General features: G+C 34.0%; 4 protein-coding genes across 4 annotated transcripts; 1 reads left to right on the forward strand and 3 right to left on the reverse strand.

Moving 5' to 3' along the window:
* Nucleotides 1-2509: 2509 nt before the first annotated feature.
* LOC119834536 (histidine-rich glycoprotein-like) lies at nt 2510-3373 on the forward strand. Its single transcript, XM_038358926.1, has one exon. It carries the CDS (start codon nt 2535-2537, stop codon nt 3306-3308), a length of 774 nt encoding a protein of 257 aa, XP_038214854.1. The 5' UTR covers nt 2510-2534; the 3' UTR covers nt 3309-3373.
* A 2354-nt stretch (nt 3374-5727) lies between these two features.
* Nucleotides 5728-6453, reverse strand: LOC119834643 (histidine-rich glycoprotein-like). Its single transcript, XM_038359063.1, has one exon. It carries the CDS (start codon nt 6451-6453, stop codon nt 5728-5730), a length of 726 nt encoding a protein of 241 aa, XP_038214991.1.
* A 2718-nt stretch (nt 6454-9171) lies between these two features.
* LOC119834607 (histidine-rich glycoprotein-like) lies at nt 9172-9903 on the reverse strand. The gene has a single exon (XM_038359010.1). It carries the CDS (start codon nt 9901-9903, stop codon nt 9172-9174), a length of 732 nt encoding a protein of 243 aa, XP_038214938.1.
* A 1729-nt stretch (nt 9904-11632) lies between these two features.
* LOC119834330 (histidine-rich glycoprotein-like) lies at nt 11633-12358 on the reverse strand. The gene has a single exon (XM_038358671.1). It carries the CDS (start codon nt 12356-12358, stop codon nt 11633-11635), a length of 726 nt encoding a protein of 241 aa, XP_038214599.1.
* Between the last annotated feature and the right edge of the window lie 2246 nt (nt 12359-14604).

Consider the following 14604-nt stretch of genomic DNA (forward strand, 5'->3'; position numbering starts at 1 on the left):
TATTTTGCATGTGTCTGATGTTCCGCTTTCACACCAAAACTACTGGACGTATTTTGTTGAGACATTTTTGTTATATAGCTATTAGTCTCCGATAACATATCCTAATCGTATATAAAAGATATTATATATGCTTATATATAATATTGCATATATGCGAAAGAAGGATGTGTGTGTGTTTGTTTGTGTGCGTACTAGTATTTCCAAAATAGGAGACAGATCAAAATTGTTTATAGCTGGCTGAGTAAGCATTCTGTTTTCTGTACCTTCAATTACAGGAAATTACGACATTATAATATACAAGTCAAGCGTGTTAAAAACATAAAAGAATTATCATTAAAACAATTTGGTACCTATGTCAAATAAATTATCATTAAATAAACAGAAATAAATTATAAATCCGGAAAGGTACCTAGTAGTAAGGAGTACCTTAAAGAAAGTTTATTTAGAAATTAATTTTATGTCAAAGAAAGATGAATGTTAAAATTTATAATTTAAAAGTATAGATTATGTATGTTGCGACGAATAAATTTAAATCAGTAAACAGACAAAGTACATACATTAAAATCCTTTTTTGATATTTACGTGAAATTATAAGAATATTCAAAAATTAAATAATAGAGCATCGAAGAGTTTTCAGCTTTTGTAATAAATCTACAATAAGTACCGAAGCATCAACTGCTAAAAATCCGATTATGAGTTATGAATGAATGTAATATTAATGTGTGTGATTTTTGTACAAAATAACTATTTTTAACTAAAGAAGAATAATGTTTAAAGTGTTGTTGAAGTATGTAAATGTTGAAGGTTAAGGGGGCAAAGTGAATATGTTAAGATCTTTTTAACCGAAGTTCCCAAAAACGAAGGAGGTTTGAAATTTGACCGATTTTTTGGGGGTTATCCATTCCGTTCGTATTTAACAGATTTGTGGTCAGAAGAGAGGTCTCTTCCCAGGACATCGATGACGTGAAAATATAATTGATTATTATTAGTCTTTGTTTAATAAATTTACACAGTACCACACCATATTTTCTATTTCTTTTTTAATTATTAGTAACTAGCGTGTGCCCAAAATCACGCATTAAATTCTCCTTGACAAGAAAAAAATCACAAATAACGTTATAATTAGAAACGAATTATAAACCTTTAAGAATTAATATTTTTTTGCACCAAAATATACCCCGTTATGTTGTTATGATAGAGCTGTCAGGTAGCGATAAATTTGGAGATAGAACACTATTCGCTTTACTAGATGGTCTTTCGAATTTTATGTATTACATATTTACTTCATTGTTATAAAAATCAAAAGCTTAAGAGATGAGAATAACTAAGAGCTCTAGACATTTAGTAGACCTAGACAACTTAAATAATTAAATCATTTATAAACTTCAAAATGTTTACTTAATCATTGATGGAAACAAAGGCTAATGAAAAGCGAAATGAAACGCAGTGTTTTGTTTAAACAATACCACTCTGGTATCTCGTTAAGCTAACAAAAGCCAATTTTGTTGTGTAGGTATATTTGTTCAGTAAGTAAGAAGTTGTCTGTATATTTTACACCGTGAACTTTAGCAGTTTCTTGTTTAATATCGTTTCAATCCACGGTACAATAACAAAAAAGATTTTCATTGAGATATTTTCGTTTGAACAGAATTTAAAAATGTATTTTGACATAGACAAAGTAACCGTAATGGGTTCTCATCCTTTTAAGAAAATATCAAAAATATTTCTTGCAATTTTTATTTGAAATAATATTTATTCATCTCGCGAATAAGGATAATTTTTACAATTTTTAGAGCTTCTATTCAACAGAGCAAAGTTGTAAAACGTATATAATATAATCATAGCAATAATAATAATAAACACTTACTAATGAATATTAAGTATACATCAATCTTTGAATATCAATTTTTATAACTGCTTAGAAAACTGTTTACAAATATTCAAACGAAAAATTGAACACTATAATATTTCTTTTATATTAGAACTGAGACAAAATTACTTTAATATTCGGAACGATGTTTGAGCGTCAAAGTTAAAGTACTAGGTGAGCTAATTTACTTTAAAATTAACCTAATAAGCTGCATCAGAAAGCTTCTCTATTATAACAATATTATACCAACCTACCTGTGTAATAAAGTAGCAGGTATTTAATTGCGTGGCAGGCACGTATAGGTATATAAGTGCACGATGAACGAATTATTTAAACGACCGAGACTAATTTCATTTGGAAGCTTTTATCTTGAGTGATAATATGAATGCTTTTAATTAAGACAGAAGTAAGGAGAGTATTACGTAACATAATAGTAATAATTTTGATTATATACGAATTTAAATAATACTTTGTGCTAACTGATAGGTTTCAATTTGAAACAGTACACAATTGGACGCTTGCCGCAATAAACCACTAAGATTGACACGATTCGTCATTTGACAAATGTTACACAACTGTTTATATAAAACAGCTGCGAAATTAGTTATCTGGTCAATATAAGAAAAAGGTACGGTGGATCTGGACCACGTAATAGTGATCAAATATGAGGTTACTCACTTTGTTAGGTTTGTTAATATTCTGTATTGTGGTTTTTACTGATGCACGAAGAATAAAATCTTTAAAAAATGAAGAAGAAAGTGTAAAAGATCAAGTGGACGCGGCAAGCGAACATAAAAAAGAAGAAAAACCGCAAAGTCATGAATACAAAAGAGGAGGTGGAAAAGACGACCACGCAGAACATCACGATGATCATAGCGAAAAAGGTCACAAAGGGTACAAAGGTCACCATCACCACGAAGAAGGTAAAAAGGGTCACCATGATAAAGAACACCACAAAGGAGAGTACGATGATCATGGAGCTACTGAAAAAGAACACCACCATAAGGATGGCCACTACGACGAGCATCATAAAGGGGAAAAGGGCGAGAAAGGCCACAAATATGAAGAAAAAGGACATTATAATAAAGGTCATTCTACTAAAGGTCACCATGAAATTCATAAACTCGATGAATTTAAGAAGGACAAACACTTCTTTGATGAAGAAGGGGATTCAAGCCACGAGGAAAAACACGGTGGATTTCATGAGGAACATGGACATAAAAAAGGTGGACATTACCATAAAGGGCATCATCATGGTGATCACCATGAACATGAGCACGGTGAAAAGGGACATCACGAAAAAGGGGGTCATCACCACGTGCACAAAGCCCACAAGGAATCGGCTGGTCATGATGAGCATCATCACCATCACGACGACCATGCTAAGAAAGGTGCTCACGATCATCATAAAAAATGGGGGTACAAGAAAGAGCATTGAGACACTAAACGATAAAGCAAAGTTAAACGAATTAAATTATGGATTTTCATGGCTCATGACTATGATTGCCCACGTCTGGTCATCTATTTATTTATTGAATATGGTAAGTAAAATTAGTCTTTGAGACGTTGTGAGTGCTATTGTTATTATAAAATAAATGTATGCTATTTAATTTATAAAATAAATGTTTTCATTAAAAGTTGTTTTTTTTTTTATAGAAAACTATAAAATGTGTTGAACTATTAATTTGATACCTTAAACCTTACTTTTTATACTATATATAAATCATATTCTGATCCATTATTAATCAAGACGTATATTTTAACATAACCTGAAAGAAAAAATAGTAAAAATAAATTTTTACATTCCAAAACATATAATTTGAATGCTTATAGAATATATTCGGACGATTATTATTGACTCTTGAAACAGAACTGGCACTTCATAATCTCTTTTAAGAGTTTACGATTAAATATTTTCAATGCAACAGTAATGAGTGTATATTGAGAGTAATTTGAATATTCTTCCTTAGCATTCACAAAAGTATATAAAAGTATTACATTAGAGGGTCAGGCGTCGTCATAAGAATCTGTGAGAATACTACCTTTATTGAATTTTTGCCGACCCTCAGAATGCTCTACTGTTATCTCTTGCTAGGCTCTGAATTCATAACTTCTTGTTTTAGAAATATAATTTTATTCCATTTCTAGTTGACTCTAACTTAAACATTAGTACCTTTGTTTAAACTTATAATAATTAATAAGAGTGAGCTAAGTGCGTAAATGACCAGACCTGATGACCTCTACAGAGTTTCACAACAAGTGGGCCTCAGCATGAACATGGAAAAGACGAAAATTATGTCGAATGTCCATGTTGCGCCCACTCCAGTCTCTGTTGGAAACTCTATTCTCGAAGTTGATGACGAATATGTCTATCTAGGACATACCGTCCAATTAGGCAGGTCCAACTTCGGGACAGAGGTCAATCGTCGAATCCGACTCGGATGGGCAGCGTTCAGGAAGTTAAATAACATCTTTTCATCCAAAATCCCTCAGTGCCTGAAGACAAAAGTCTTCGAGCAGTGTGTGTTGCCAGTGATGACATATGGAACAGAAACGTGGTGTCTAACCCTGGGCCTTGTGCACAAGCTCAGCGTCGCTCAACGTGCTATGGAAAGGGCTATGCTTGGAGTTTCCCTACGAGATCGAATCAGAAATGAGGAAATCCGTAGGAGAACTGGAGTCACCGACATAGCTCACCGGATTAGCACGTTGAAATGGCAATGGGCGGGGCACATAGCCCGTAGAACCGATGGCCGTTGGGGCAAAAAGGTTCTGGAATGGAGACCACGTACTGGCCGACGAAGCGTGGGACGACCTCCCACGAGATGGACAGACGACCTGGTCCGAGTGGCGGGGAGCCGCTGGATGCAGGCTGCCAGTGACCGGTCGTGGTGGAAATCTTTGAGGGAGGCCTTTGTCCAGCAGTGGACGTCCCACGGTTGAAACGACGAAGTGCGTAAATCAATATTGTAATAAATACTATTGATTAAATGATTACTTAGAAAGTTTTTAAGAAAAAAAAATAAGACCATGAGGGATTCACCTGTCCGCGGACTTCCGATGTACTTTACTGCGGCGACGCCATAGTCTTTTCATTATAAACCACTGTTTTCCTTTCTTTTTTATCTAAATAATCCAATTAATTAATTCCTTATATTAGACCCAAAATTCGTCAGTCTTACAATTTTCATTCCCGACGGCTCGATGTAATCTACTGATAACGCTTTTACACTAATTAACGAGCGAATGTGGGGCTTACTGATGTCACACCTCACACTGGATTTATGGCCCTATGTGACGTAACTTTAAATCCTTCTCTGTGAGCAAAAGCTAATGTGACACGCATTGAATGACATTTTCTAATTGCTTGAACATTAACTTATCATCCAGCCATAAATAAGAAATTTTAATAATATATTTTAGAAAGAAGTGGAATACAGGCGACAAGTGCTTAGGTCTGGTAACTATATTATTTAAATCATATTGTTAAAAACAATATCATAATTGGGTTCACCGGTTTTCACTTTATGTAGGTTTGCATATTATTGTCAAAATCTTGTACGTGTATTATAAAATAATGAATTGGGCCCAAAAAGATTGAAATTTAAATTATCAATCATTATAAAATATGAAATAAAGTAAAAAAGGAAAGTACCTTTTATGCAGCTGTTGAACTTGTCTATGAAATAGCACTTCGTCACACTGTTTGCTTTCCAATTCAATTCGAAAGTTAAACCAACGGAAAACAGCAACGCTAAGATTTATTAAACATAATATATAATATTAAAAACGGTATATTTACAAAATATAAAACCAATATAACATACTGTTTACTTAAATCTACTAGCAAATTCAATTTAATGGCCTTTCTTGAATCCCCAATGTTTATGGTCTTCATGACCGCCTTTGTCACCATGACCGTGATGATGATGATGATGTTCATGGTGGCTACCTTCATCATGATGTCCTTTGTGATCGTGGTGGTGCCCTCCTTTCTCATGAAAACCTTTCTTGCCATGGTGATGCTCGTGGTGGCCATCATGTTTGTGCCCATGAGCAAAGTGACCACCCTTTTTGTGACCGTGCTCGTCGTGGTGACCTCCATATCCCTCTTCGAAACCAGATTCACCGTATTTGTCATGGAATTTTTTGTTCTTTTTGAATTCGTCTAGCTTATGAACTCCATGATGACCCTTCGTGGAGTGTCCCTTATGAAAATGTCCTTTTTCTTCAAATCCGTGGCCCTTTTCACCCTTTTCTCCATGGTGATGTTCCTGATAGTGCCCATCGTCATGGTGATGGTGTTTCTTGTGGCCTCCGTGTTCACCGTGATGACCTTTATGTCCTTCATGATGATGGTGCCCCTTCTTGCCGTGTTCGTGGTGATGGTGTCCTTTGTATCCTTTATGGCCTTTACCACCATGATCGTGGTGATGGTGATGATGATGCTCGTTTCCTCCTCCCTTCTCATGATGATGTGACGCAGCAGGTTCCAAATCGGCATCTACATTCTCGGGTATCTCACGAGCGTATGATATAGCTAGAGTAATGAGAAGACAGCTCACTACGAGAACTGCCTTCATTGTTAATGTTATCGTTGCCACAGGTTGTTACTAAAATGAGAACGACATTTTTCAACGAGGTTTTATAGACATTGCGCCGTGATTTTTCTGCGCACTGATATTAGGCAACTTTGAACAGTGGACTGTAATGTGTTCATTAATGGCCAAGGTTAAACGCTTTATTGGTATTAATAAACGGAAAATTGGATTGCAAAGGTATATAATTACCGTTTCAGTTTCTTAGACTGTTTTTTCTTTTTAGTCGTCAATCCTTTCCTTATCCCTTAAAACCGGCCAGCGCATTCGCGAAAAACTAGCTCAGTTGTCTTCTATGGCATAAAAAATGTGTGTAGGATGGAAATTTCCTATTAATGCCAAACATTTTAGTACAAAATATGTGGGTATGTCCTATAGGCATGTTTCAGTGGGTGCTTCTACATCTATAAGAAACAAGTATAAGCATATCTAATACAACAAGCAGTTTTAATTCGCCTGAATTGTACCTTCCTCATAACGTCGTGTCGTCTTAATGGTATTAAAGATTTTTTTTAATCTAAATGTCATTATTCTTTATTGAAAGTAATGATAATCTTGAACGACTTTTATTAAAACGTGATCTTAAACCAGTTAGTATTCCCCAATTGATGTTTGTACCGATAAAAATTGCGAGAGTAAAGTAGAAAATTTGATATATTTAAATGTTTAACTAAAATGCGAATGACATAACCTAATTGACTTTTTTGCTTATGAAGTAATCATTAGTTTCCAAATATAGGAGATACCTGCGCCAAAATACATATATGTTACCGTCCAAATTATATATATATATAAAATACAAAATACATACATAAAAATTCTGAAACATCATCAGTGAAGTTTAAATATTTGTATCTATATTCGATGACTCGGCGAATTTCGCAATACAATAGAATATTTTTAGACAATTTATTTTTTTTTTAAATCTCCCTTTATCTAAACCAAAATTACGAAAGTCGTTTCCAGTCATTCTCGAGTTTCGGTCTAGTTTAGTTTAGATGATTTAGATAAAAATCGGCTTAGTAGTTGTTCTTTTAACATCATATTTTTATTTACAACTGTTATCCAATCGGACACAAATCCTACAAACCAAAATCATTTAAATCCGTTAAGCCCCTACTTTAACTCGAACATCTTTTATATATACTATCGAGGATATATTATAAATTTATATATACGTAGGTTAGAATTATTTAAATGAGAGTAATTTTCATGATATTTTCTGGACTACATTTATTATCGTCGTTATATAGCTTGCGCGTTAACTACGGACGAAATTTTTTTAGGCATAATTATTAGCTACGATTATCGGTTTTGCTTCTAACCGCACGATCACTTGTCCTACAGTGTAGTCAATTGTAATAAGAAATAGTATTAACATCCGTCCTATTGAGCTGACTACGTCCAGCGGCTCCATTTACGTGATACAGTGATAGTATTTGGCTAGGAATAGGTAATAAATAAAAAAAATAATATGTATATGTATGAAGCACAGTGGTAGCTTAGTGTTCAAGATAAATAAATGATTAGCTTTGTTTTTCTTTTAAATTTGTCGCAAAAATGTTTAAAAATTAAGAAAGTAACCACTCTCTAAACGACTTTACACACGATAACTTCTCTTTTTTTAGATATCAACTGTTATTTCTTATGTTTTATGAGTACCTGATTACACAATATATTTATGATTTTAGTGTAGGTATGTCTTTTTGTTTATTAGCACGCTCTGCAGCGTGGTATATGGTTGGTTCATCGAAGTCGCTAGATTCCTTTTTATTGATTTAAAGATTGAAAGCTATGAGCAAGTTTTCAAGCTTTTCTCATTATCGATATTATTCTTGAACTTTAGATGAAAATCGGGCTTTAAAAAGTTAGCAAAGTCATAGTATGTATGTAATATATCAGAATATCTACCTCTTATGCCATCATCCATTACAACTGAGCATTTCAAAAATAAATTACTTTTTTGTGCTTTATGATTAAAGAAATGCAACAATAGTATACAATTAACTTTTATTCAACACATTTAGAGGTGGTTAGCGCGTGCTTAGGTGAGACAAAAGCTTTTTCTGCTTTACGCGAACCGAGTGCTGAAATTCCGGTTGCGAAAGGCACAATACGTTGTATATTTAAATGAATTGAATTTACCAATTAAATTATTTTTATACAACAAAATATATATGAATGAATTCAAAGGAAATAAACTATATAATGTATATAGAAACAGTGAAGTCAGACATCAACTGCGTCTTTGCTAAAGCGTCTCGTCGTCATGTAATTTTTCAATGTCTCTGTCGTGAAATTGTTGTTTGTAATATATGATTTTTAAAATTAAGTAAAATTTCACTGTTATTCTACAGTTGTTTATCATTTTTTTATTATTTTAAATAAGTATAAATTATAAAACTTAAGTATAAAATTATAGCTTCAGCTGATATGTAAGGAATTTTGTATCAGTTATTTCTCGTTTTGTTGTATGTTATGTTATGTAGGTCAAGTAATTATCTAAAGATTTTGTGATTTTTATAACATTATATAAATAAATAAATAAAATTAAAATAAAATAAATTGTTCATTGAATTTTTATAGGGAAATAAGCACAACTAAATTTATTTTCCAATTTATTTAATGTAGTGGTAAAAAACGTAACAAAATAATATAATTTGTATAGTATCAACAAATAACAAGTATTTCATTTTTCCATTTTTAGTGACCAGACTTGTGTCCCCAGTGCTTGTGGTCTTCATGGCCGCCCTTCTTGCCGTGGTCGTGATGATGGTCCCAATGTTCATGGTGACCGCCATCTCCGTGGTGTCCCTTGTGATGATGATGATGACCTCCTTTCTCATGGTGTCCCTTATCACCGTGATGATGCTCATGATGGCCGCCATGCTTGTGACCCTTGTGGAAGTGGCCGCCTTTCTTGTAACCGCCTTCATCATGATGTCCGCCATAATGTTCATGGTGTGTCAAATCACCATGGTGATCGTGGAAATGCTTGTCCTTTTTGAATTCATCGTGCTTCTCGATGCCATGGTGGCCTTTAGTATCATGGCCTTTGTGCCAATGACCGTGCTCCTCGTGTCCATGGCCGTGCTCGCCCTTTTCACCATGTCCGTGGTGATGGTGGTAACCTTCATCGTGGTGGTGGTGTTTTTTGTGCCCACCGTGTTCTCCGTGATGTCCTTTGTGGCCCTCGTGATGGTGGTGCCCCTTGTGGCCGTGATGATCTTCGTGGTGTCCCTTATGTCCCTTATGGTCATGGCCGCCGTGGTCGTGGTGATGATGCCCGTGGTGCTCGTGGCCACCACCCTTGTCCCATTTGTGACCAGACGCTGCTGCCTCCAAATCTGCTGATCTCTTCTCCCTTATTTCCCTCGCTGAAGCAAATGCTGCTAAAGCCACCAGTCCCAAGACTGCGAGTACATAACTCCTCATGATTGATTTGATAGGTGTTAATTGTTGAATGATACTTGATTCAGACGCGATGATATTTTATACTGTTAACTGCCACGGTTAGGAAATTAAGTATTGACTGAGAGCTGAGGTTAAGGCCAACTATTCTTATCGGTCTATAGATTTCTATTCCTAGATTTTAGACTAAGTTGCCAATCGATGAATGATTTTTGTATATTAAAATGTCAAATAGTACAAAATGCCGTTACAAGAATTTAAAAACAATCTATGTATTTATTAACGGAATTTGTAAGTCGAAACATATACAATTATAGGTGAATAATTATTATTGAGATCGCAAAATTTCGGTTCATTTTTATCATGACAACCTTAGATGTGACAGTCAAAGTTTCCAGTACAAACAATCTTCATACATTTTATTATTTATGCTTAGTAACCCAGTCTAAATACATAAAACAAAGTGCCTAACCGCGCTATGTTTATGTGCGCTAATCTCAGAAGCTGTATTTCGGCTGTTTTCCATTTGACTTTTACTAGAAAGCTTTATGTTTGTAATTTATAAAGTTACGTTTTTCATGGCGTAATGCTTCTTTTTATTATTGAAGACATTTATTAAATTTAATGTGGTTCGTTAGTCATCCATGTTTATTGTTTATTGTTATTCTATATTACTTTTAAGTTAACCTACTGAAGAACTGTACTGTAAATTAACTCATATTACCCTAGGAAACAAATGTCTTAAACATATGTAACACAATTATTTTCTACAATAAAAGTCACCGAATTCCTTGGGGGTACGTACAACTCCACGTTCTAAAATAAGGTCAAATGGCAAAAGTTTTCTTTCAAACAGAAAAAGAACATGCCAATCCGTTGAAAATCTACTTAGGTATCGAATCAATAAAAAAATTAAATAAATAAATGACGACCAAATTGACCAATACTTAAACAATAATTAAACAAAATAAATTTTAAGAAGAAATATGTATTATAGGATATAAGTATAGGATGGGACTGCCATTATGGCAAATTGTCTAAAATCTCTTTAGCGAGAGAAGGAACTAGGAGCACAATCATTTAATTATTTGTTGGTTTTGGATATTGTAATAATATTCGTTTTGTATGTTATAGTTAGCAAAGAACCCAGTGGACATCTACTGGTAAGCGACTACCACCGCCCATGATCATTTGCGTAAGGCCTGTGCAAATGGATTGTTGGAAAGGGAAGAGAAAAGGATTAATGAGAGAAAAAGGCAAAAGAAGGAAGGGTAAGGAAAAGGACATGGGCCTCCGGAAAAGCGAGAGAATTTCGTTCGTTCTTAATCTTATTACAATATAAATCATTAACTGAATTGTTGAATTAAAACTCTTCCCGATTGAAGAACCCTTAATGGGCGTGATCGATGTTTCTGCAACTTTCACCGATAAGTTATGAAAATTTATAAGTACCTAGCTACTATTGAGAGAGTTTCGCTGAACTCGCACATAACATATAAATTCTTACAATTCTACAGATTAAGAACAATACATTTAGCAAAATTCCATTATTGTGTCTCACTCGGTTAAAAGTTTTTGTTCTTTTTTTGATGATAAGACAAAATTGTATAAATATTTTACCTAATTATTAAATAAATAATAAACACAAATTGTAAAGTTGAAATAAATAATTTTTCATTTATTGTGTATCACAAAATAAGCAACAATAACAAAACTATATTTAATGTTATAAAAAAATCCAAAATTAAATAATTTACTTATGTCCCTTTTCCCAACCCCACCCTTTTCCCTCATCGTGGCCACTTTTGCTCGCGTGTCCTTCGTGATGACCCCAGTACTCTTCATTACCTCCTTCATCGTGGTTCCCTTTTTGATCATGATGATGTCCACCCTTCTCAAAGTGTCCTTTGTTACCACCTTCATGTTCGTGGTACCCACCATTACTGTGTCCTTTATGGTACTCGCCGCCTTCTTGATAACCACCTTCATCATGGTGGCCACCGTATCCCTCTTCAAATCCTGATTCGCCATGCTTGTCATGGAAATGCTTATCTTTTTTGAATTCATCTAATTTGTGGATTCCATGATGACCCTTTGTTGAATGACCTTTATGAAAATGTCCTTTTTCCTCAAAACTATGTCCCTTTTCCCCCTTCTCCCCGTGGTCATGTCCCTCATGGTAGCCTTCGTCATGATGGTGGTGTTTCTTATGACCGCCACTTTCATCGAAGTGTCCTTTGAATCCTTCGTGATCGGAATGACCCTTCTTTCCGTAGTCATGGCCATGGTATCCCTTGTAACCATTTTCGTCATGTCCGCCTTCCTCCCCGTAATGTTCACCATAATGATCTCCACCTTCACCTTTCTCCCAAACTCCTGAAGCCGCTTCCTCAAGATCTGCTTCGCGTTTGTGCCTTACATCTCTCGTATAGGCTGTCGCCACGAGAGCAATAAAACAAACGTTCACTGCGATCCTCATGTTGCTTTCGTTTCTAAGTTCTTGTGGACGATTGCCAAATGATGCCCGTTTCAAAATTCGAACAGCTTATATAGTATTGCCAAACGTGCGATATTGATATAATTCAATTGAATTTAATGTCAGGGTAAAGAAATATGACCGTCATAGTCGAATGAATGACCTAAATTAGTTTCTTTGTCGTTAGTAAAAGGCCTAAGTATAGTATTTAAGGTAAAATTATAGTTTTTAAATACAAATATACGGTTTTCATACAAAGTAACATTTTATTATTTCATATATTATTATCTAAAGGATTTTTAGGCTCACCTTAATCACTAGTACAACGTTGACAATAGTACGTTCTTTTACTTCTGTAAAATATTACATTCTAAATATAGAATTTAAATGAATACAAAAGTAGTAGCATACCTCTCGTACTTTATTAAATATGCAACCTACTTTTTGCTTAATACGTTCTTACGTCTTACATTTTTGAATTGACTTCTTTAGAACTTCATAATTTCTTAGAATTACCTTACCTATTTACTACAAAATAAAAGCAATAAATTCTGATGAATTCACAATTTTCCTTGTCATAGTTCAGTTGCTTTAGTAATAAGGGAAATTACCGTATTATCTAACATTAGAGTAATATTAAACAACCATAAACAAAGTAATCATAAATAACTTTTCGGGGATGAGGCTTTGCTCGTTTTCACTAGAGTCAAGGTTGTCGCGTGTCAAGGTGATATTGCGAAGCCGTCGTTCTTGTTGTTTTCAATAAGTTTTATTTTAACTTCTTTTGATCAATGCTTGCGTCACAGTTCCGCTTGAGAGCTCATGGTGTATCGTTACAATAACAGTAAAACCGCGTCGTCACTTCGAGAGATTGAGTGAAATATTAAAAAGAATGTATTACTTTCTGTAACCTACAACGATGAAATATTGAAACGTTAAAATTTTTGTGATATATTTGATGTTAGATAATTTCCAAGGAACAAACGCTTTTATGAGTTTTACTTATGGGATTCACAATCACATCAGAAACATGTCTATATATTTCTATATTACTATATTTTATTCTCATTTTAGTAGTATGTAATCTTCTTTTTATAAATTTTGTGTGTATTAGGTTTGTTTTAATAACACATATAGCTAGTTATACAATTTCTGATAATACTTCTAAAAATAACAATTATTCATGGAAAATGTAAGTGTCACCAATCCTGGGTTCATAGACGGGTTTATATTATACCTGCCTGTTAATTTTATACCTGTTAATAAAATGTTATTCTGGCATATTTAAAAATGTTAAACTGTATCATAAATAACTACAAAGCCTTAAAGTCCTATGAAACCAATTTGATACGAAAATGTATTAAAGGTCATATTGCCTGATCATTCGCACAGTCTTTAGTTTGTGTATACAGAATAAATGGGTCAATTAACTCGGCGTCGCTTGTCGATAGTGTTGTATACGTATCCGTTAACAATGGCTCCATTATTGATTGTAATAGCCGCGTAATGATCCGTGCCACTTGTTTTCATATTAATATTGATTAATGCATGTTAATTACGCTATTAATTACCACTATATAAGTGTCTGTGCTTAAATTATTTTTAACGTTTTTAACTTAAATTATTTTTAACGTTTTTTTTTTGCGTTAGGAACTTAGTCGAATATTCTGCAATCAACAAAAATGAACTGTAACTATGCATAATATAGATTATCTAATAATTTATGACTTGGTACATATTGTACCTAGAACAAACTAAACCCTTTTAAATAGGTCAATATTAGGTATTTAACAGTTGGTCAATACTATTCATAGTCGTGAACAAGAGCGGATCTCCTATAGGAATTCCATCATTGGAATGGAATGGGATCGTTCGACTGCAACGGAAACTATTAATAAAATTGCAACTGCCGTCGGTACGCCTTGCTGTTCAATTGATTTTCATAAGGAGAATTGTCATTCCGAAGGAGAATCTCTCTCGAATCCTCCGGGTTGACAATAGTCGTGATATGAAAAGCAGGTGGATCGACCTTTCGTGTCTTGAATACTAAACGTCTTGTTATCATCTCATTCTCAGCACCGATGAAGGCTAAATTATCTCTTCCATTTTCCAGTCGCGTTTTTTGAATGTGATTTTATAAAAGATTTTCTTTTGTCTCTTGGCTCTTTATATTGAAAATTACCATTGTTCATATATTTTTACAGATCAGAGATGATTGTTTGTTTTAAATACCTACTTAAATAGATGAA

The sequence above is a fragment of the Zerene cesonia genome, chromosome 19 (genome assembly GCF_012273895.1).
Source record: "Zerene cesonia ecotype Mississippi chromosome 19, Zerene_cesonia_1.1, whole genome shotgun sequence".
NCBI classification, from domain to species: Eukaryota; Metazoa; Arthropoda; class Insecta; order Lepidoptera; family Pieridae; genus Zerene; species Zerene cesonia.